This window comes from Vanessa cardui, chromosome 11 (assembly GCF_905220365.1).
Source record: "Vanessa cardui chromosome 11, ilVanCard2.1, whole genome shotgun sequence".
In the NCBI taxonomy this organism is placed as follows: domain Eukaryota; kingdom Metazoa; phylum Arthropoda; class Insecta; order Lepidoptera; family Nymphalidae; genus Vanessa; species Vanessa cardui.
Window position 1 is genome coordinate 2,985,240 of NC_061133.1, and position 22,884 is coordinate 3,008,123.

Here is a 22,884-nt window from a genome sequence, read left to right on the forward strand (position 1 = left end):
CATAGTAATTGTACCCATCGGTTGTATTTGATACTTAATAAATAAATCTATAATTTATACTGTGAGTCCTTAAACGATTCTTTTTTTAATTAAAAATTTGTAGAGCGAAAATGTAAGGTTTAAAACATATATAGCAATCAACTCTTAAACTAACTTTGAACTTTAAGTCAACACACTACATAACCTAATAGTTTTAAAACTACGTTCGAACTTGTTATATCGCTACAGTCACATTTAACACCGATTTCTACTTGGAACAACAGCATATTGAATTGATATCAATTAAAATTTATTCTACTGCCTACCTTGCTTGATTGACAAACAAATTACAAAACACATGCATTTGTTTGTTAAAGGATCGATAGAGAAAGAAAAAACCAAACAATATGTAATTATCATTCACAAAAACCTACCCAGGTAGTTATCGACTTATAGTAGCATTTATAGCGTTCGTACTTACAGGATGTCTCATAGGATTTTTTAATAAAATAACCTTAACAAATATAATCTAATTTGTATTTTTTTTGTGTCCTTACTCTAGGCCTCTCGCACACTAAGACGACTTGTAAGCACGAACTTCACACACACTAACGCACGTCGATACTTCAAAGTGGAGATTTATAATGTAGAAAAACAAAATAAAACTAGAAATATTGAAATTTTAAGAATAGATAGTTTAAAACATTCAACCAAAGTATTATAAAATCAATTATCACAAACAAATGCAATGCTTATACGTTCCTTTAATTATTCAGTAAAATATCACAATTGAGTCTTATATGTATAAAACCAATAGCAGGCTTAAACAAGCAAGATAACCAGTATTGAGTCAGAGTATCAGCATTAAGAACATATTGACGAATGCAACGCGACTATGTTATTATAAATTAAATATTTTAAAAAAGAAATTTAAACGAGTTCGAAACTACATGGCAAATTCTTTGGATAGTATAACAAAACCAAATAGTTCAAAAACGCGCCGCACACGTCAATTCCTATAATCTATAACATCAAAATATTGCAATATTGAATAAAAGTTTTGAAAGTTGTAGCGATACAAGAGGCGGAGGAAGAATAGATTCGACTGTCATGGACACTCATTACCGATAATGTCCGAGATCAAATTTTGAGTAAATAATTTAATGCCCAAATTAATATTCTAACGTTCAATCATTCACTCATTCTGTATTAAAACTAAACTCAAGGACCCGGAACGAGTCGAGGCAAGTCTCTTGCTCTCTACAATATCATAATGAGTATAATAATTAAAATTATGCTGAGATTTACGAAACCGACAAAAATATCATTTACTTTACTTTTTTATCTATAAAATTCTTTCACAAACCTCAAAACGGACCACTTTATTTTTTACAAGATAGAGTACGAAAACAACTTTAATGCCGTAATAAAAATATAGCCAAATATGGTTCCATTTCATGAAACTAGTTCCCTACGAAGGCAAATTGTTTTTAAGCGAATTTATACAGTCCATAGATCATAGAGCAGATCCCATATTTTTTCTCATTGTGGCACTAAAATTCCACTAATCAAAATTGTGCAGTCCAAATCTTTGGCAATACAACGATTACACAAGCCACGCTTAATTTCTACCCACACTTAATTGCACAGAAGGCCAGGCAGACAGGATTTTAATATCCAAAATACAAGTACATTTACGAGCAATAGAGCACAGAAAAAAAAGCTTAATAAAAAAGGCGAACGATTAATGGTTACAAAAATATAAGGAATGTTAGAACCCAATCACTCAGCGGCGAAGACAGGTAAGATGAATAGAATAACATCTTTATATTTAAGCTTCAATGACATATTTCAACAGTATCACTAAATTGTACGTTTCTACAACAGATGCTTAAAACATTTAGATATTAAAACAGACATTCAGAGACGAATACTACAACTGAATGTCTTCAAACACTTAATATTTAGACATTTAACACGGATGTACTGACAACTGGTTTCCCAATATGTTATACGCGATGTTAGGAGTAAATGCTGTAACAAAATTTTATTACTTTACGACTTGTAGATGAGACCGAGTCAGTTTCTTACTTGCTGACTTTCACCTGATTCTTTTGTAATTTAATATTGACCTCTACACGATATTAAAAAAATTACATCCAGCACCAGAGCCTCTTATCGCAATTATAAAATGATAATTTCAAAAAGACTATCATCGACTATAGTTTGATCATGTCTTAAATAAATCAATATTAAAGGTACTCTGGATAATAGAGATTTTTTTTTAAATTATTGTTTTGTCTATTTCTAATTTTATAACTTAATTGTTGTGGTAAGATTTAAAAGAATAACATTGAAATAGGATTTTTAAACGCAGTCAATATTTAGTGATGGCATTCGCAGCGGTAATCGTCTTGGTAGAGCGAGGTTTCCAGCCGGTAGTGCGCTTAGTGCGGATAGTGCCGGTCGGGTCGGTACGGCTGTTGGTGCGGGTGCGGTCGCCGCACGGATCAATCGTTGCGTGGCTCGCGGGCGGGGCTCCAAGGCTGCACGGGCGGCGCCTCATCGCATTCCGCAACGCTCCCGCCCTCTAGAGACAGGCTGTTCAACAGCATGTCGAATAGTGTGTCCTGTGTGTAAAAATTACGTATGTTATAATGTGAAGATGACGTCATCTGTTCATTTCAATCATAAAATTAATTGTTCCCTGTGTACTCATAAAAAATTCGGGAGGTACTTGGTGGTAGGGCTTTGTGCAAGCCCGTCTGGGTAGGTACCACCCACTCATCAGTTATTCTACCGCCAAATAACAGTACTCAGTATTGTTGTGTACCGGTTTGAAGGGTGAGTGAGCCAGTGTAACAACAGGCACAAGGGACATGACCCCTTAGTTCCCAAGGTTGGTGGCACATTGACGATGTAAGGAATTGTTATATTTCTTACAGCGTCATTGTCTATGGGTGATGGTGACCACTTACCATTAGGTGGCCTATATGCTCGTTCGTCAAACTATATCATATAAAAAAAGGTAATGTTATAATTTTTTCTAGAAATTTTACTTCAGTTCAGTTCAGAGAGTTGATTGAGCGTCAGTTCTCGCACTAGCGGTTGAAATGGAGTTTAAAAAAATCAACCAAAGACACAAATTATAAACTATGTCAATTCAAGTGACAATTTTTTTATAATGTGATTAAAACTAGAATTTAATTTTTTGGTTCAGTATAAAAATCATCGAAGCAGATTTTTATCCGACGGCTTTAATGCCGTGTCTTTTACCGCTATTTGAGCTGCTGATGCTCGTAATTGTTAAGTGTTAGGGAAAAACTATTACTGTTATGTTTGTCACCCAGTTGAGATGGCCCAGTGGTTAGAACGCCTGCATTTTATGCATTATTATACCGATGATTGCGGGTTCAAACCCAGGCAAGCAGCGCTGTTTTATGTGCTTAATTTGTCTTTATAATTCATCTCGTGCTCAGCGGTGAAGGAAAACATCGTGAGGAAACCTGCATGTGAAAATTTTCATAGAAATTCTGCCACATGTGCATTCCACCAAACTGCATTGGAACAGCGTGGTGGAATATGTTCCAAACCTTCTCCTCAAAGGGAGAGGTGGCCTTTAGCCCAGCAGCGGGAATTTGCAGGCTGTTGTTGTTGTTGTCACCCAGTGTAAAATGACTTCCTCGACTACAGTGCTAACTCCCGGATTATAATGATTTTTACCCGCGTTCGTATTTGTTACATTTATTGAAATACAAAACGGCAGGAAGAGGTTGTTATTAAGGCTGTTATTAAAAGGATAAAGTTTCTCATGTATCATTTCGATAGTTGGAAAAAGTTATCAGCTATAATCACATTATAATACCAACAATTCTGCCTTGTTGGTAATATTATGTCACGAGTCAATTCCAGTCGACCAACTAATTGCACACAACACTTTTACTGAATTATTAACTCTATGCTGTCTCGAGATCCATTCAGTAATGATAAATGAATTTTAATGTATCCAATATATATTTTTTCTTTAACAAGAGTTGTTGGTCATCTGAAATCGAAACTGTGTGTGTGTGTGTGTGTTTACATGACTACATAAGCACATGCGGTAAGTAACGTGAGTAGAGCGCGGGGTAATTACGTTGTAGTCGAGAATGACCTCGACGTCGTCGGTGTCGCTGAGCGACGACGCGGACGGCCAGTAGCACTCGCGCAGCGCGCTGGCGCCCGCGCCCGCCATGCCGCTCGCCGCGCCCGCCCAGCCCATGCCTGCGACGCGAACACACGTGGCGTGTTTCATTACAAAAAACAATTGATATTTTATTTTGCTTATAGTACAGTAAAATGAGAGAACTTAAGAGCTGCAATAATTATATTATCTTTTATTTATTATTATTATTAGCAAAGCTAGTAATGGTCAGTAGTGGTAAACTTCCATTCCTAGTAGTCTTCACAAAATATACAAGTTCACACTTAAAAAGAAACATGGTTGATCTATCTTACTCTGAGACGGGTCGCGTTGCAACTGGCCGGGCGACAGCGGCGGGTTGCGGGGCGCGCGGGGCGGGCGGCGCGCGGGGCGGGTCGCGCGGGGCGGTGCACTGCCCGCCGGCCGCGACGGCGCCTCGCCCTGCGACGACGTGGACCAGTTGCGCTTCGGCCCTGGGCGTCGCGAACAGAATATTGAGTTAAAGGACTCCCGCAGCCGTAACTTTCTGTATTGCTCGTGTTAATATAATATATCATGATATTAATCAAGGAATATTTTATCTTAGCATTTTTCCACTAAATAAATAAATAAATATGAGACAACATCACATACATTACTCTGATCCCAATGTAAGTAGCTAAAGCACTTGTGTTATGGAAATCAGAAGTAATGACGGTACCACAAAAACCCAGACCCAAGACAAGATAGAAAACTAATGGTAATCTACATCGACTCGGCCGAGAATCGAACCCGGAACCTCAGCGTGGCGTACCCATGAAAACCGGTGTACACACCACTCGACCACGGAGGTCGTCAAACCACTCGCTTTAGTTCCATCAGTCTAATCAGGAACTCACCGGTCCGCGAGCTCCTCGGGCACTTGGGCGTGAGGCCGTTGATGCGCATGAGGTTTAGCAGCAGCATGTCGGTGTGGGCGGAGGTGGAGAACTGCGGGTCGTCGTGGCGTGCCGGCGTGGGCAGCGCGGCGGGCAGGTGCGTGTGCAGGAACGAGTGGTGCGGGCCCGGCGGCGCGGCGTGCGATGCGGCGTGCGTAGGCGCGTGCGCGGCGGCGTGCGGCACGGCGTGCGCGTGCGGCGCGGCGTGCGCGGGCGACAGCGGCCCGTCGCTGCCGGCCGGCGTGACGCCGCGCCCGTGCACAGCGCACAGCAGGCGGCTGAGGATGTCGCCCGCGTCGTTAGAACGTCCCCCGCACGCCCCTTCTATATCATTCTCTCCTGTAAAATAAAATAGGTATCATACAATTATTTGTTATTTTTGTATAAATTTAGTGTCTAGAATACTCAACCTACTGTTTATATATTTTATTACCCACCAATATATTTTTTACATTTTTACATACTAATGTATTAGTATTTATTCTATTACAGATTAATTAATTATTTAATGTAATTTCAGTTACTTACTGGAAAGATGGTTTATGTACTGTGTCAGTAATGTAAACGATTCGTAAAATTAAAATATTTATTACGTTACAAGTATGAACAACTTTATTAACAAAAACACTGAACGAAACAACTCAAGTGGGCACTTTTTTCAATTTATTATTTTAATATTGACAACTTATTGCTTTCTAATAAGTATCTGTTCTTTTTTTAATTACATTTGTTTCAAATAAAAATCACCAACATAAAAATAAAAAAATAAACAAATGTTCTTCTTAAAATTATACCCTGTACACTTTCAAGATTAATATATATAATTATACAAATAGGTGAGTATTTATATAAGCCTTTAAGTATTTATTTTTAGTCAGTTACTGTATAACATGCTTGGTCGAATTAAAAACAAATTACTACAAATTTTACTATTCTATATGAAAGTACTAAATTATCTTCGTTGTAATTTTCTCTATTTTAATAATAGTAGTAACATTGTGTTTTTATAATATCACGAACAAGACTAAGAAATACATTTCAATTGTCATATTTAAGTATGAATATACTGTATTTTTACAAAAAAAACGCATTTATTATATCGTGTACTGTTAGACAATATTTGTAAGGGCTAACTATCATCACTATATTTACACTAAATTTATTTGATACATTATATTTTTAATATTTTTACTTGTAGAGTTTGGAGATCGACTGATATAATTTTTAACGAGTTTTTACGAATAGCTGAGTGACATTGAAGAGATTTTTTCGACTCGAAAGCGGACAGGGTATAAAACATATATAAAATTTAGCCGTTGATTGACAACAAAATTTCATTCGTGTTATATTGTATCTCGGAAATGTTATTGACGATGTGTGCGTGTCAGCGGTCAGTGGAGTAGTGGGTGCGTGCGTGTCGCAGGCGGTAGGGGCGGTAGGAGCGCGCGGCGCGCGGGCGGCGGGGGGGCGGCGCGGGGCGCGGCGGGCGCGGCTCGCTCGCGCACCACGAACAACTGTCGGACGAGCGCTCTGCGGACAGGGATGGGAGTGGCGGGGAGGATCGGGACGCCTGCGCACGGCTCGGCGGTAGCAGTTAACGAACCGAATTTGTAATCAATGAAACCAAAATATTCAATATCGAAGTGCGGATGTGAGTTCGATAAAATGATTACCTGACATAGTTTCCTCATCAACGTCGTTTTCTTCGTTGGAGATCTCGTCTGTGTGATTTGTGTTGTTTTCATCTACGAAACCATCCAACTCACTGAACATGAGATCCTGATGATTAGAGAAATTAATATCAAATTGAATCAAAAATAAATGAGTATAAAAACTTTATATGGTGTTATTAACTCACTCCAGTGTCACTGCTCGATTCAGAAACGGGTTGTGTCACAACTGGTTGAGGGCTAGTGGAGCCTCCGGCGGAGTCTTCGGGCTTAGCTGCCCCTGCTTCACCGTTCGTGCTGGTGGTGCCGTTCAGCTCTGGAGACGATAACGACGAACATAATACAGTAGTGCTTGTCGTGCTCGCTTCTGTCACTGGTGTACTTGCCACTGCTGAACATTAAAAATAATTATGTAATTGATATCAGTAGTTAAACAAATAAATAAATATGAGACAACATCACATACTCTGATCCCATTGTAAGTAGCTGAAGCACTTGTGTTATGGAAACCAGAAGTAACGACGGTACCACAAACACCCAGACCCAAGACAACATAGAAAACTAATGGTAATCTACATCGACTCGGCCAGGAATCGAACCCGGGACCTCAGCGTGGCGTACCCATGAAAACCGGTGTACACACCACTCGACCATGGAGGTCGTCAAAAACGTGGAATTATGTGTCATTAGGTCAGTCGACTTTTTAAATTTAATGATGATCTGATGGTCGTACCGACGAGCGGCGACTCTGCGGGTCGGTCGAGGCGCACTCGGGGTCGTATGGGACGAGCAGGGGCGGTCGCGCTCAACAGCGTGTGGAGGCTCACCAGCGCCAAGTTATCCGCACCCTGCAGAGAACTCGCGGACCTGTATACCACATACACCAAATGTCATATGTACACGTGTTCCACAATTTACTATCATACTGTGCCGTATATGCACATAGGTATTAAAGCAAACAGTTAGTAAAGTTACATATTCTATGACTAAAATATTTAACATCTGTGTATCTCATATTCTTTGGCATGTATCATGTATAAAAGTCGATGCATTGCATATGTAAAACAGTGTCTATCGAGTGCGTCACAGTCCGTATAATTTTACCGTCTCGTTAATAAATCGTGAACCAGTTAGTGACTTTCAATATCCTCTACACAAACCCAGCAACAATACCATATGATGTAATCTTTTCCCAGCAGAATTATGTGCAGAGATCATTCATTCACCTGGAAGTGGAGGGCATGTTGTAGGGCGAATCCAGTGCGTGCTGCGCGGAGCTGCGTGCGCGCTCGGCGGCAAACTCGGCGCAACACACGCCGCCCGCGCCAGCCTCCTCGTACATGGCCGTGTTCAGGATGCCTGCACACATAGCGCTGCTGAGATCTCAATCTCAGAAGAATTTCCATCCAGGGGTCAATTTGACGCTCTCAGCGATATTTATGATTAATTGATACAACAATGGGGATGTAAGGGGGCGCAAATTACATCTTAGCGCCCCAAGCCAACCTCACCTGCCCGTGGTGCATCCTGCCAACTAGCAAACGAGGCTCTGGCGACCGAATGATGGCGGTATAACCATCAAAATAAACGTAGCTAAATACCACAGGCCGATGACGGGCAGCAGCGTCACCGGTGCGAGTAGCTACGTTCTGCGATCGCCAACACGCCTGCCCAGCGTGGCGATTATGGGCAATATCCTCTATATGCAGCACTCATACAAGCCACGGCCCCCAGTTCCCGGCAGCCCCTATTCCTCGTCATGGTGGCGATGATGGTAACGGCGGGACGGGGGGTGCTAAGAATCACCGGGCTACGGGAGGCCACCACAACCGACTGACCCTTGCGACGTACAACGGACGCACGCTACGGCTTGACTCGCATCTGGCGCAACTTGAAATAGAACTTGGGAAAATTAGGTGGCACATATTAGGGTTATGTGAAGTCCGGAGAGAGGGAGAGGACACCGTAACCCTCGATTCGGGCCACCTAATGTACTTCCGAGAGGGAGACCAACAATCCCAAGGTGGCGTTGGGTTTCTGGTAAATAAGTCCCTAGCTGACAACGTTGTGGAAATCTCCAGTGTGTCGAACAGGGTTGCGTACCTCGTAATGAAGCTCACCGAGAGGTACAGCCTCAAGGTAGTGCAAGCGTACGCACCGACCTCGACACACTCGGACGATGAAGTGGAAGAATTGTTCGATGATATATCGAGGGCCCTCCACTTCACCACGAAAACCCACTACAACGTTATCATGGGGGACTTTAACGCTAAAGTGGGAGTACAGAATTGCAGCGAATCGGTAGTAGGACCCCATGGATTTGGAAGTAGGAATCATAGGGGGCAAATGCTTGTCAACTTCCTCGAACGGGAGGGGCTCTTCTTGATGAACTCCTTCTTCAAGAAACAGCCCCAAAGGAAGTGGACGTGGCAAAGCCCCGACACTATGACCAAAAATGAGATAGACTTCATCATGACAGACAAGAGGCACATATTCAGAGACGTCTCTGTGATCAACAGGTTCAATACTCTCTGAATATCGGTTTTAGGGCCGAGCGCGTCCGTCTGATGAAGTCCACGCTCCGACCAAAGCTGCTCCAACCCATTGCGGGATCTGAAACGTTCCAGTCAAACCTGGAGAACCGATTCGCTGCCGTGAAAACCACAACAGACGTAAACCAGACCCTAGAAAATGTAGTTCGAATTCTCAGGGAAGAAGGTACAAGATTTTGTGGCATGCAGCGTAAGGGCAGGAAGTCCAAACTTTCAGAAGAGACCTTAGGGCTAATGAAGAAACGACGTGAAAACCCACCTTTCACTTCGGCAGAGAAGCGGCAACTAAACCGAGAGATCAGCAAGCGCGTACGACACGACCTCCGGTGCTCCAATACTCTTACGATTGAAAGAGCAATCGAGCAGAATCGGGGGTCTAAGGTGTTCGTACAATCTCTTGGAAGGAGCCACCTGACGAAGTTGACCACATCAAGTAGAGAAGTCGTTTCTTCCAAGACGGCAGTTCTTTCGGAAGTAGAGGACTTCTACGGCCGGTTATACGCATCGCATGCATCTCGACCTGATCCCGAAAATGAGGATTCTAGAGCTACGTTAACACGCCATTTCTCAGAAGACCTGCCTGAAGTCAGTGTTGGCGAAATCGAGATTGCTCTTAAATAGCTTAAAAATGGAAAAGCCCCTGGAGAGGACGGTATTACTATAGAGTTATTAAAAGCAGGAGGTAATCCGGTACTCAAGGAACTCCAAAAGCTTTTTAACTCTGTCCTCTTCGAAGGGAGAACTCCGGAGGCGTGGAGTAGGAGTGTGGTCGTCCTGTTCTTCAAAAAGGGAGACAAAACCCTGCTGAAGAACTATCGTCCCATATCCCTACTGAGTCACGTCTATAAGCTGTTTTCAAGAGTGATCACGAACCGTCTTGCGCGAAGACTCAACGAATTCCAACCCCCAGAACAGGCCGGGTTTGGGACCGGATACGCCACCATAGACCACATCCACACAGTGCGGCAGATTATACAGAAGTCCCAAGAGTATAATCGGCCCCTGTGTCTTGCATTCGTGGACTATGAGAAGGCCTTTGACTCGGTTGAAATCTGGGCTGTTCTGGAGTCCACAAAAATATGTCTACCTTGGGCAGACTCTGCGATTTGGTAGAAACAACCTTGAGGACGAGGTGAATAGAAGAATTCAGCTAGGTTGGGCAGCGTTTGGAAAATTACGTCGAATCTTTACATCGTCGATCCCACAGTGCCTTAAGACGAAAGTCTTCAACCAGTGCGTCCTACCCGTCATGACATACGGAGCCGAAACGTGGACACTCACGGCAAGGCTGGTCCACCAGTTTAAAGTCGCTCAGCGTGCTATGGAAAGGGCTATGCTCGGCGTTTCTCTGCGGGATCGCATCAGAAATGAGGCGATCCGCCAGAGAACCAAAGTCATCGACATAGCCCACCGGATTAGTAAGCTGAAGTGGCAGTGGGCTGGCCATATTTGCCGCAGAACCGATAACCGTTGTGGGAAACGTGTTCTAGAGTGGAGACCGCGTCTCGGCAAACGTAGTGTAGAACGTCCTCGGGCACGGTGGAGTGACGACTTACGCAAGACGGCTGGCAGGAGCTGGATGCGAGTAGCCCAAAAAGGATCTCAGTGGCGTGCAATTGGAGAGGCCTATGTCCAGCAGTGAACGGAAATGGGCTGATGGATTGGATGATTGGATTGATACAACAAATATTAGTAAAGGGAAAATTAACTAATAAATAAACAACATTAAATCCTACCCGGACTGGTTAGCCGCTGTCCGTTAAGGATGGTCTGCGGCGTGTTGAACTTCCACTGGTTCCCGAATACGAGCGGGTCTGTGAGGCCGTTACCGTCCACGGGGTTGTTCTGCGAGGGGTTGTCCTCGCCCGCACCCGTCGCCGCCGGTGACGTCACGGCGCCCGGCGGGCTCGCGCGCGTCGCCGCCATCGAGTTGCGAGACATCTCCAACGTCAAGCGCTGAAACATTTGCCGTGGGTAATAATTATAATATAACATCTTCTTAATGAGCTGAGATGGCCCAGTGGTTAGAACGCGTGCATCTTAACCGATGATTGCGGGTTCAAACCCAGGCAAGCACCACTATATATATGTGCTTAATTGTGTTTATAATTCATCTCATGCTCGGCGGTGAAGGAAAACATCGTGAGGAAACCTGCATGTGTCTAATTTCATCGAAATTCTGCCACATGTGCATTCCACCAACCCGCATTGGAACAGCGTGGTGGATTACGTTCCAAACCCTCTCCTTAATGGAAGAGGAGGCCTTATCTCAGCAGTGGGAAATTTACAGGCTGTTACTTTATCTTCTTAATATCATTTTTCCGTTTAATTCATATATAAGTATATAATAATAATTAATAATAAATATGAGACAACATCACGTACATTACTCTGATCCCAATGTAAGTAGCTGAAGCACTTGTGTTATGGAAGTCAGAAGTAACGACGGTACCACTAACACCCAGACACAAGACAACATAGAAAACTAATGGTAATCTACATCGACTCGGCCGGGACTCGAACCCGGAACCTCAGAGTAGCGTACCCATGAAAACCGGTGTACACACCACTCGACCATGGAGGTCGTCGTATATACAGTTAGGTTTGTCTCGAGAGACTTAACACAGAACATTATATAGTTACCTCCTTTAGATCATTAATCTGCAGAATGTGCTGATTCTGCATTGTAATCAGCTGATTGATATACCACTGCTGATCGCGACATCGCTGATAAAACGTGGGCGGACGAACTTGGAACCTAAAATATTAAACTGTGATAAAAAATTCTTTGTTTTCTGCGAGCTAACCTGGAACGTAAACGATAATGTATGTAGTAAACATGATTTTATAGCTTCTGTGCTCAATCATTGGTACAAGAAACAAACACAAACTTGTTACTACTGTTACTCGACTACATAGAGTCAGTAACTCCTTTGTGGGGCAATGTATACGGTTTTACAACAGGATCCCAGAAAGCGTTCAAAATGCCTCTGTTGCCAAGTTTAAGAAAATAATTTAGGAACGCTTGTGTGCAAAAGGTTATTATACAATTAATGAGTTTATGATCGATAGCACACCTTGGGAATGAAACGATCGCCTCCTGGCTATTTCATCTCATATTAAATTGTTTAAATAATATATGAGACAACTAAAAAAAAAAAAAACCCGCTGAGTTTCTTTCGCCGGTTCTTCTCAGGTCAGGGTATTTTCTTTTCCGAACCGGTGGTAGTGTTTCAATTGACCATCAATAAGAAAGTGTAATGCTTCTATATTGAATAAAGTTATTTGAGTTTGAGTAATACATTACTTACTTACATTACAAACTTACGACAAAATAATACACGTATCATCCAGATGTGTACCTCAGTATGAGCGTGTCGGTGTCGGGGTTGAGGTATCCCTCGCTGGCGAGCAAGTCGAGTCGGAAGAAGCGATTGTAGCCCCAGCACTCGCCCACCTCGAAGTCGGACGCGAACTCGCGAACGATGTTCTTGGACGGGTCGCGAGATACCTGATGCAGCATCTCCACGCGATACTCGTACCTGGTACCATTACGTCATGTAAGCGACCGGAGCGTACGAATCGAATGATCATATCTCAATTGCAACACACAGATAACATAAAAAATATTGACTCGTACGACAAAACAGATATTAAAACATACGTTACTGTAATGTTTCTAATTTCAAATAATTCTTGCATTTTAACATCTATTACAAAAAATAATATTTTATTTATTCTAAAGTTTTGCGTGTCGTCGAAATTTCTCACGAAATCCGACTTCTGTTTTTATTGATGAATTTGTTTATGACACAGTAACTTTTGAAGTTTTATAATCAATAGCAAAAAAATTGCACGATAATTATAAATAATGATAATTATATATATATATATCTCTGTGTGATGATTTTATACTAGCAAGACGATTAAAGTATAGATCTGTTCAGCTACGATGCTTCAGCCAGAAGGAACTTTCATGTTTTAAGCGGAAGCTTAGGCTCGAATGATTTAAACAACTAATAGAGAGTCCAAAAAGTTATTTAGAACAGTTTTGTTTAATGCGAAACAACTATGTATGATATTTTTTGTTATAATGAATTTGTAAATTACAATAGTGTATATAATATCGTGAAATGTTTACAATGATATACTTTTAACTTAATTAAATCTTGATATAATGCTCCAACACAACTGAAGTAACAGATTAACTTCAACTGCTATACAAGTCACTTATAGTAAGACACAAATTAGATGTAGCATCGGAAAATACAATGGAATGAAAATAAAAACTGATTATTGCCACTATCATATATCTTTACATTTACACAATCAATAGAGATCCTATCGCGCCATCCGACGCTATTCGTCGCTATAGATTCACGCGTTACAGAAAGCAAGTGCATGTAAATCGACGCGTCATATATTAGGTCATATGATATTATAAGTTATTACGTTTGTGCAAAGATCATATTCGCATGAGAAATAAATAATGATAATTTGGGTTTTAAGAATTTTGCCGATGCGACATCTAAGTTGTGCCGTACTATACGCTACTATATAAATTGATAAATTCATTTTATAATCACGTCCTCTATTATTATATTGTCATCGATACATTTGAGAACTAAAGATATGTTTTAATAATGATACCATCTCGTTACGACGTTAACTCTTAATAAAATTGCACAAGACGAATTATTACTTACTATTACTATTATATTACTATTACTATTAGCAAATAAAAATATAAAATAAGACATTTTAGTTTTAAGTGTATACTTTTAATTTTTATTTAGATATATTACGAAATATAAACCAAACGCGGGATTAGCTGGGCGTGAAATGGATTAGCTCTGTACAGGCAAGTAGAAAAGTTGTTTTAAAAGCATTACTTAAAATGATAACTGACAATTGTAGTTAACCTTTTAAAAGTTTATAATTATGTAATAGAATTATGTCTTGGTGATTGCGATACACGATGGTGCTTGGTAAGTTTCAAGCGCAAGCAACAAACAGCCAATCAGATGGCTGTTTTATTTTTCTCCCGGCCTTGGTATCTCAATTTGGAATCATACTTCAGTGATTCACTTTCGTAATACTGATGAGGATATTATATGCTCTTATTGCATATTTTATTTGTTATCTATTGTCCAATCTTGTCAGCAATCGAAATACTAACTACTTGAACAACAGTATCTATAATATTAATAAATGTTAAATCACTTAAGACATTATCGAGGCATAAATTAATCAATAACAATGACATGTTTCTATTTACAAGTGTTTATTATCTATATAATATTATAAATGTGAAAGTAACTCCTATCTATCTGTAGCGCTTGTACGACCGAGCCAATGAACCGAATTCGATGAAATTTTGTATGAAGCAAACTTGAAATCCAAGATAGAACATAGGTTACTTTTTTGTCTAACACATGTGAATCAACGAAAAATGCAAGTGTAGCCGCGGGCGTTAACTAGTCATATCTATACATACAATAAACTTAGTGTCTGTTTGTAACATTAGAATATCCTTCTTTTACTCAATGCCTATAAAAGATTAAAATAACGTTGTTTACATGTTTTGTCTGTCTGTTTGTTCCGGCTAATCTCTGGAACGTCTGGGTCGATTTTGACGGGACTTTCACTGGCAAATAACTAATATAATAAGGAGTAACTTAGGCTACGATATATTTATGTTTTGTTAAATTCTCGTACAAGATCGCGGGCACAGCTAGTATATAACAAATATATGTGAGTTAGTTATTTCAGTTGTGTTAGAGCATCGAGTGACAATACAATCAGCGAAACCAGCACACAGAAGTCGTAGTTCGGTAGGAACCAGCATGCTGCACACAGATCTGCCACACTACTGCTATATAATGCTCTCCGACTCACCTCTTGCCTACCCTGAACACAGCAGCGATTGTAATCACGAAACACTTTGTTACTACACTTGTTTTTATTATCATATAGGCCAATTACATCATTCACTGTATGACATCATTTTTAATCATCATTATTAGAACAGGAATCGTTTAACACATTAATTTCTGTAGCCTATTGCAATCATAGGAGTAAAGACAAAAAATCATCGGACAAAAGATTTGGAGCAATATATAACGGATCATAATCATCATGATTTTGTATAGAAAAATGCTTTTCGAATCTTATATAAGATATAATAATTAAGAGTAGAAAGAGAATAAATAAGAGTCATATAAAATATAGCTATGTATAGTTTTTTATCTTTAGTTCTTTACCCCTTCAATTGCAATAGACTTGTAAGTGTCAAAAATTAGTAATAGGTATGTGTTTTATATATTAAATTAAAGCAATGTTACAAATTAGGACCAATTCAATTCGAAAAAAGTAAATCAATATAATCAAAGTACCAGGCGAGCAGAACTCACTCGGAGGTCTCGGGCAATATAATCAAAGTACCAGGCGAGCAGAACTCACTTGGAGGTCTCGGGCAATATAATCAAAGTACCAGGCGAGCAGAACTCACTTGGAGGTCTCGGGCAATATAATCAAAGTACCAGGCGAGCAGAACTCACTTGGAGGTCTCGGGCAATATAATCAAAGTACCAGGCGAGCAGAACTCACTTGGAGGTCTCGGGCAATATAATCAAAGTACCAGGCCAGCAGAACTCACTTGGAGGTCTCGGGCAATATAATCAAAGTACCAGGCCAGCAGAACTCACTTGGAGGTCTCGGGCAATATAATCAAAGTACCAGGCGAGCAGAACTCACTTGGAGGTCTCGGGCAATATAATCAAAGTACCAGGCGAGCAGAACTCACTTGGAGGTCTCGGGCAATATAATCAAAGTACCAGGCGAGCAGAACTCACTTGGAGGTCTCGGGCAATATAATCAAAGTACCAGGCGAGCAGAACTCACTTGGAGGTCTCGGGCAATATAATCAAAGTACCAGGCGAGCAGAACTCACTTGGAGGTCTCGGGCAATATAATCAAAGTACCAGGCCAGCAGAACTCACTTGGAGGTCTCGGGCAATATAATCAAAGTACCAGGCCAGCAGAACTCACTTGGAGGTCTCGGGCAATATAATCAAAGTACCAGGCGAGCAGAACTCACTTGGAGGTCTCGGGCAATATAATCAAAGTACCAGGCGAGCAGAACTCACTTGGAGGTCTCGGGCAATATAATCAAAGTACCAGGCGAGCAGAACTCACTTGGAGGTCTCGGGCAGGCCGGCGCTGAGCTCGAGGAACACGGAGAGGTAGTTCCCGCGGACGACGCCGTTGCCGTCGGGGTAGACCTTGAGCCGCCAGCAGAGGCCGTTGACGTGCAGCGGCGCCGAGTACACGGGTGCGGCGGCGTGCTGCAGCTGCGTGAACCCGCCCAGCGGGAACGTGCTGCTGTCATAGCTCGGCACGATCTCGCTGTGGGCAGAGCATTCGTCTAGTGTCGCCGCTGCTTAATCGGGTCATTGACCTCATTGCTATGTTCAGCCAGAGTAACCATCCAAATATTAACCTATTTCTAATCATATACTACTATGTACCTTATAAATTTGACAAAAAAAAAAAATAACAGAAAAAAAAGACCCGCTGAGTTTCTTTCGCCGGTTCTTCTCAGGTCAGGGTGTCCTTTTTCCGAACCGGTGGTAGTGTTTATTTGACAATCAATAAGTAAGTGTAATAATGCTTTTATATTGAATAAAGGAGTTTGAGTTTGAGTTTGAACCATCCCATGACAGTTTCACAATGCAGATGTTTATGAGCGGTGAAGTCCATTCGATTACCTGCAGTTGACTCATTTGCCTTGCTCGTATGCAGGGCCGGATTTAGGGAGGGGCAACCGGGGCAACTGCCCTGGGGCCTCCACATAAGTGGGGGCCACAAAAGTTTTCAGTGAGTTAACAAATACTGAGATATAGTCAAATTATAATAATCTTACTACTTAATATTTTTAATTTACCAATACCAGTCAAGAAATACTTACTGATTCAATTTAATAAAAGCTTAAGCTAATCCATTAATCCATGATATAATTATTAGGATCTCTACGCTCCTGTTGGTCTAGGGCCTCCACTGCTTTGTGGCCCCAGGGCCTCCAGACCTTTTAATCCGACTCTGCTCGTATGCTCTTTCATGTTATACATTTCAATAGTCACATTAACACATTTAAATACGAAGGTCACAGCGTCTAAAAGACCTGTACCCTAGTTTTATATGAAACTTTATTAAATTTCCAGTCACACGCTCCCAACTCAGTGTAATCCTTTACCTACATTTCTGCGACACTGTCTACATATTAAACGCGAAAGCGGGGAAAGTACTCGCCTATGGAAATCAGCCGGTACGGGCGCGGAGACAAAACTGGCCATCGGTTTCCGACGCACTTGGTGAATCATTTTTGATAAATCCATGCTCTTCGCTATCAGTTCAGATCTGTGGAAATTTAAACAGAATTTAATATTATTCATTTTGATAACCTCGTTAGTCCACTTGATAGCTTGCAAAGCCACAAACACACGAATATCCTGTATCTGTAAATTCAAACTACAAATTACGTGTATAACAATTTTTTCGGCTTTTCTGTAGCGTCCTTAGTCTGTTACTTTGTTTGAAAAACACGTAAAGCGATCAATCTATTTCTATTTAGTGCACTTGTGTTTATTCAAACTTATGTGCATAACATTATTGCGTACTAAAAAAAAATATTCTAAGTATGTCCTAAACCCATCAGGAGTACATAAAGGTGTTCTAGTCCATAATCTTCGCTAACAATAACGTGTTCCATGTCGGCTATATCAAAAACTATAAAAAAAAACTTAATCTTATTTAAAAAAAGAAGTAGAAAAACTAGCACAGTGGTCGAGTAGTGTGTACACCGGTTTTCATGGGTACGCCACTCCGAGGTCCCGGGTTCGATTCCCGGCCGAGTCGATGTACAAAATTCATTAGTTTCCTATTTTGTCTTGGGTCTGAGTGTTTGTGGTACCTTCGTTACTTCTGATTTCCCATAACACAAGTGCTTCAGCTACTTACATTGGGATCAGAGTAATGTATGTGATGTTGTCCCATATTTATTTATTATTATTAAAAAAAAAAATATAGTAAAAAGTTTTAGTAATAAAGTGTCGAATTCATACCTAGTGCTGGAATGTAATTGGTGCTCAATCTCTTGCAGGAGGTGTTCGAGTTGCTCCGTCTCTTGTGTGAGGCCATTCTTCTGACCCATCAGAGTCAACAGCTTCGCTTTGAGCGCGGAGTCGAGCCTCGAAATCATGAGTTCCACGGCGTTTCGAATCTCACGTACGCGCTCGTCCTTCGCGGCGCGCACGGATTCGACGTTACGTTCCTAGAAACGAGACGAGATGGCCCAGTGGTTAGAACGCGTACATCTTAACCGATGATTGCGGGTTCAAACCCAGGCAAGCACCACTATATGCATGTGCTTAATTTGTCTTTTTAATTCATCTCGTGCTCGGCGGTGAAGGAAAACATCGTGAGGAAACCTGCATGTGACAAATTTCATAGAAATTCTACCACATGTGTATTCCACCAACCCGCATTGGAACTGCGTGGTGGAATATGTTCCAAACCCTCTCCTTAATGGAAGAGGAGGCCTTATCTCAGCAGTGGGAAATGTACAGGCTGTTACTTTACTTTTACTTTACTTTTTTCCTAGAAACATTTTGTTTTGATGAGTTTGTATATAATTACAGCAATTAATGTTTATTTTAAAGGCAGGCTAAAGTATCCGTTCGGCACATGTCCACATTTGCAAATATTTATTAGCTCAATGTTCTCCAAAGTCGCCATAAATCCTTTTCAGGTTTAAGTGACTAGTTCATTATTATAAACTCTTTTTATTCTTCAACTAAGACTGGACCGTTTATGATCTTGGAAGTCCAAACTCCTTTCTGAATGAGTTTAAGAAAGAGTATATAGTTACAGTTGCGTCAAAATATGTGTTATACAATAATATAAGGTATACTGACAATAATACAGATCTTTTAAAAAAAAACCACTATAATCATTGATCCTATTGATTATGACTTTCCAAAGTTTCTAGTCAGTTCTGTACTTATTACTATTATAAATATTAATATAATAACATTAAATGCTTAAATATATACAAATATGAACAAAAACAAGTTACTGTATAAATCTTGATCGCGTGTATTGGTGACAAGAATGCTAGCAGCATTTCCCCGTTGAAATGCAATTCCGAACCTTTGGGCAAAAAACGAACCAGCCCTCCTGTCACCAGTGGAGGCAATGAGGCGAGGTGTTATATTTGTTACTTGTCAGTTCTTCATTATAGAATCGACAAAAGAATACGGGGAAAAGCCTAACATTTAATTAAATGCGAAGAGATGCATATTCGACATTGAATCGTTTTTAATTTCGCTAGGAATTTAACGCAACAGTTGTTATCAATAACATTACAGATTTTAATGCAAGTGTACTGGATATTCGTAAAGGACAAAGGTGGTTTTCAAAGTTCGAATCTAATTATTTTGATACCTACGAATTATATCAATATGGACATCTAGTAACTTTGCGGTTTGGTTCCGCATAGTCTGTCTTAAGAAAGCAAAATGAACGCTTCAAAATCAAAACACAGATGCGTTTTATGGTCATTTCATTGCTGGAGACGAGAAACGGTTCTTGTTACGATAGCTAAATAAAAAAGAAGTAGATTTTCCCAAACTGGTCTACTAAATATTTTGCTTTCAAATAGGAAATTCGGTATATTTCATAAAGTATTTGCTTTAGGATTTATTTATCAACAAATGTATCCATAAATAGATTCTAAGGAGATCGTCAATAGAAAATGCATTTTCCGGTTAATATTGAACAAGATAATATACGACCGCAGAGCGCATGACGAATCCTGGAAATATTATTGACGATATATTTTGTTCGGAAGAATTAAAACATTTATATCGATCCGGTAAAGGAAATTTGCATAATAGATCGCAAAGGGTCGCCGATAACGATTTGATGATCTTCGACTAAAATAAAACCTTGAACTTGACCTTGAATAAATTTTATTATGTATTGAAATGAAATAATAATAAAATTAAAACTGTCCCATTTTTAAATGATATATTTTATTAAAGTGAGGTGCCTACTACCTTCTTAAGTATAAAATAAGGGGGTTAAAGGTACACCTTTCATCAGGATGAAAAACATAAAAACAATGTAGATCATACGAAAGTTTAATAAAGAACGAGAAAATATAGCCAATAAGAGATAAAAACATCTACCGGAGAAGAGTCGAAACAGCGAAAAATAGACGCATAACTGATTCGATCTTTACAAATGGTGATTTATAAAGATAAAGATAGCCCCATTGTGAGTCATTGTGAATCGTCAGATCGAATATTATGTGGACCACCATAAATATTCAGAATCAAACACCTAATACATAAGAGGGTAGGAAGACAGTTGATTAAGTGAAAGACATACACACAGAAATGTATATAAGTATATATGACATACACAAATAAAAAGAACAATTACCAACAAAACTTTTCTAATTCAACATCCACATATTGTACATTGGTAATGCCTGATGATGAATAAGAAATAAAACCCATACAAAAATAAAGACTAACAAAAAAATATTCATACAGCAATGGCACAGGCAACATATCCATGGAATTTATTTATATAATAAAGATTTTTTTTATAAATAAGAAATAAATAAATAAAGACAGACAAGGGGACAAAGAGCTCCTATTCTGTTAATGGTTTGGAGTTTACTTCAACAACATACTTGACTGCTTTAGTTGGTTATCGTTAATTAATTGATAAATCATATATGATATATAATAATTAACTATGATGAATACTCATTCGATAGGAATTATTTTTACAAAGTAAAAATCAATCATAGCTTATTTACATACATAAATAAACATTGCTGCATAGATAAAGACAGGAAATACAGAAATTACCATTTATGTATTAATTTATTCCAAATAACTAACAAATATATCATGCTATTGTGTACTCACCACATCCTGTACTAGACTTATGAGCTCCATCAATCTACGTCGCAGCTGTGCCACTTCGTCTCTTATCTGAGTTACATGTTGCTCATACACCTCTTCTAATGGTTTAAATGTGTGGCCCGAGTGTGTACCACCCCATAAAGCACACTGATGACATATACAGCGCCGACATGTCCAGCAGTAGACAGTTAGCCTCTCCTGATGTGTCGGACATCTGTTTAAGAAATTTACAATCACATCCCTTGATAAAATATTTGTAATCCATTTATTATAGACCCCACATAGATATACATGTAGAAGATTTTCATCTAGCACATGCAGGTTGAATAACAATATTTTCCTCCACTGCCTAGTATTTAATGAATTTTTAACAATTATGTACTTGCTTGCCAGAGTTTGAACTTTCAGTTAAACATATTTTTTTCTGGATTATAATTGTTTAATTATTCCGTAATCTTATCTTTATTGACCATAGAACCTTTCTACTGCCTCTTACTAAAGCCTTAATAATTTTGAATTTGTGTAAACCTTAAATAGGTACCTGTCGCGGAAACTTTCCCTTTGACAAGCGTTATTTGTTTGTTGCATAGTTTCTATTTGCTGCGTAACTTCTTCCACCCAACGACAGTTCACGAGCTCATGGAGGTGCAGAGCGGCACGACAATGTGGACACTGGGATCTCTGCTCCGTTAGCCATCGTCGCACACAACCGTAGCAACAGAGTTTCGAGCAATGAGGACACAGATGTGCATCCACCAGCTTCTCCATACAGATGAAGCACCGGAACACCTCCGCCAATGTCTGTAAACCCCATAATCATCGATCCACCTCACACTCAGGTCAAGTTTATCTAACTGTCAACGGAAAGTAGGGCAAATCGATTTACCTCGACGATCTGCTCCTCGCCATTTCCATTCGCTTTTTCTCCCCTCGATGCCATATTTTGGATTAACTTGCCGTATCATGGAGTCAATGTATCATACACCATAATTTAAACATATTTTATATTTTTAAGTAAGCAAAAGGACATGTTTCGCAATGCAAGCGTCAACAACAAGAAACCAACTACTTCCGTGTTCGAATCTTGATTCTCGATCGAAATCAAAATAAAAACAAAATATCTGAGTTGCTATATTATCTCAATAAGTTTCCCAAGAGAATCATTTTTCTAAGATAATTTAACAGATTTCAATAAATTAAATGAGTTACAAAATAATTTACGTATCTTATAATATGATATAAGCATATTCATATTTAAATAATAATACAAACACTTTTCCGTTAATGTTGATAACACTATCCTTTAAATTAATAATAGTTTTATTTGCCCCACAAGTGGGAAAATGAAGTTTGTCTTTTTGTTAAATGTATTGATTTATTGAAGCATGTCAGTATCAGAGTTGCCATGAACTAAAAAAGGTTATAATTATATTTATTCGTTACTCTCGAGAAAACGTCAAACTGTTTCAACTTAAACAACTATAAATATGAAAATAAAATAACATATGATAAAACTTAATTACAATATAATCTACCAGACCACATTGAAGTAGTTAGCTTCTTCAAACCTCCTCCTCAAAGGGA

The 22,884-nt window shown here is 39.7% G+C and overlaps 1 protein-coding gene across 1 annotated transcript; it reads right to left on the bottom strand.

The window, feature by feature from the left end:
• Positions 1-88: 88 nt before the first annotated feature.
• Positions 89-22,686, bottom strand: LOC124533476. The gene is made up of 17 exons (XM_047108785.1): positions 22,187-22,686; positions 21,842-22,101; positions 21,304-21,514; positions 18,424-18,632; positions 17,612-17,719; positions 16,499-16,708; positions 12,664-12,843; positions 11,945-12,059; positions 11,038-11,257; positions 7,976-8,108; positions 7,483-7,616; positions 6,938-7,140; positions 6,753-6,858; positions 5,041-5,418; positions 4,477-4,635; positions 4,115-4,242; positions 89-2,609 (listed from the first exon to the last, which is right to left on the bottom strand). The coding sequence occupies exons 1-17, from the start codon at positions 22,238-22,240 to the stop codon at positions 2,490-2,492; spliced, it is 2,928 nt and encodes a 975-aa protein (XP_046964741.1). The 5' UTR covers positions 22,241-22,686; the 3' UTR covers positions 89-2,489.
• Positions 22,687-22,884: the final 198 nt, after the last annotated feature.

Excerpts from the sequence above, each read along its gene's own strand:
- LOC124533476 (XM_047108785.1), bottom strand. The coding sequence starts at position 22,240 with ATGGCATCGAGGGGAGAAAAAGCGAATGGAAATGGCGAGGAGCAGATC. Across the intron at positions 17,720-18,423 it reads CAATTACATTCCAGCACTAG|ATCTGAACTGATAGCGAAGA; the intron begins GTATGAATTCGA and ends AAATTTCCACAG. Across the intron at positions 11,258-11,944 it reads AGATTAATGATCTAAAGGAG|CGCTTGACGTTGGAGATGTC; the intron begins GTAACTATATAA and ends CAAATGTTTCAG.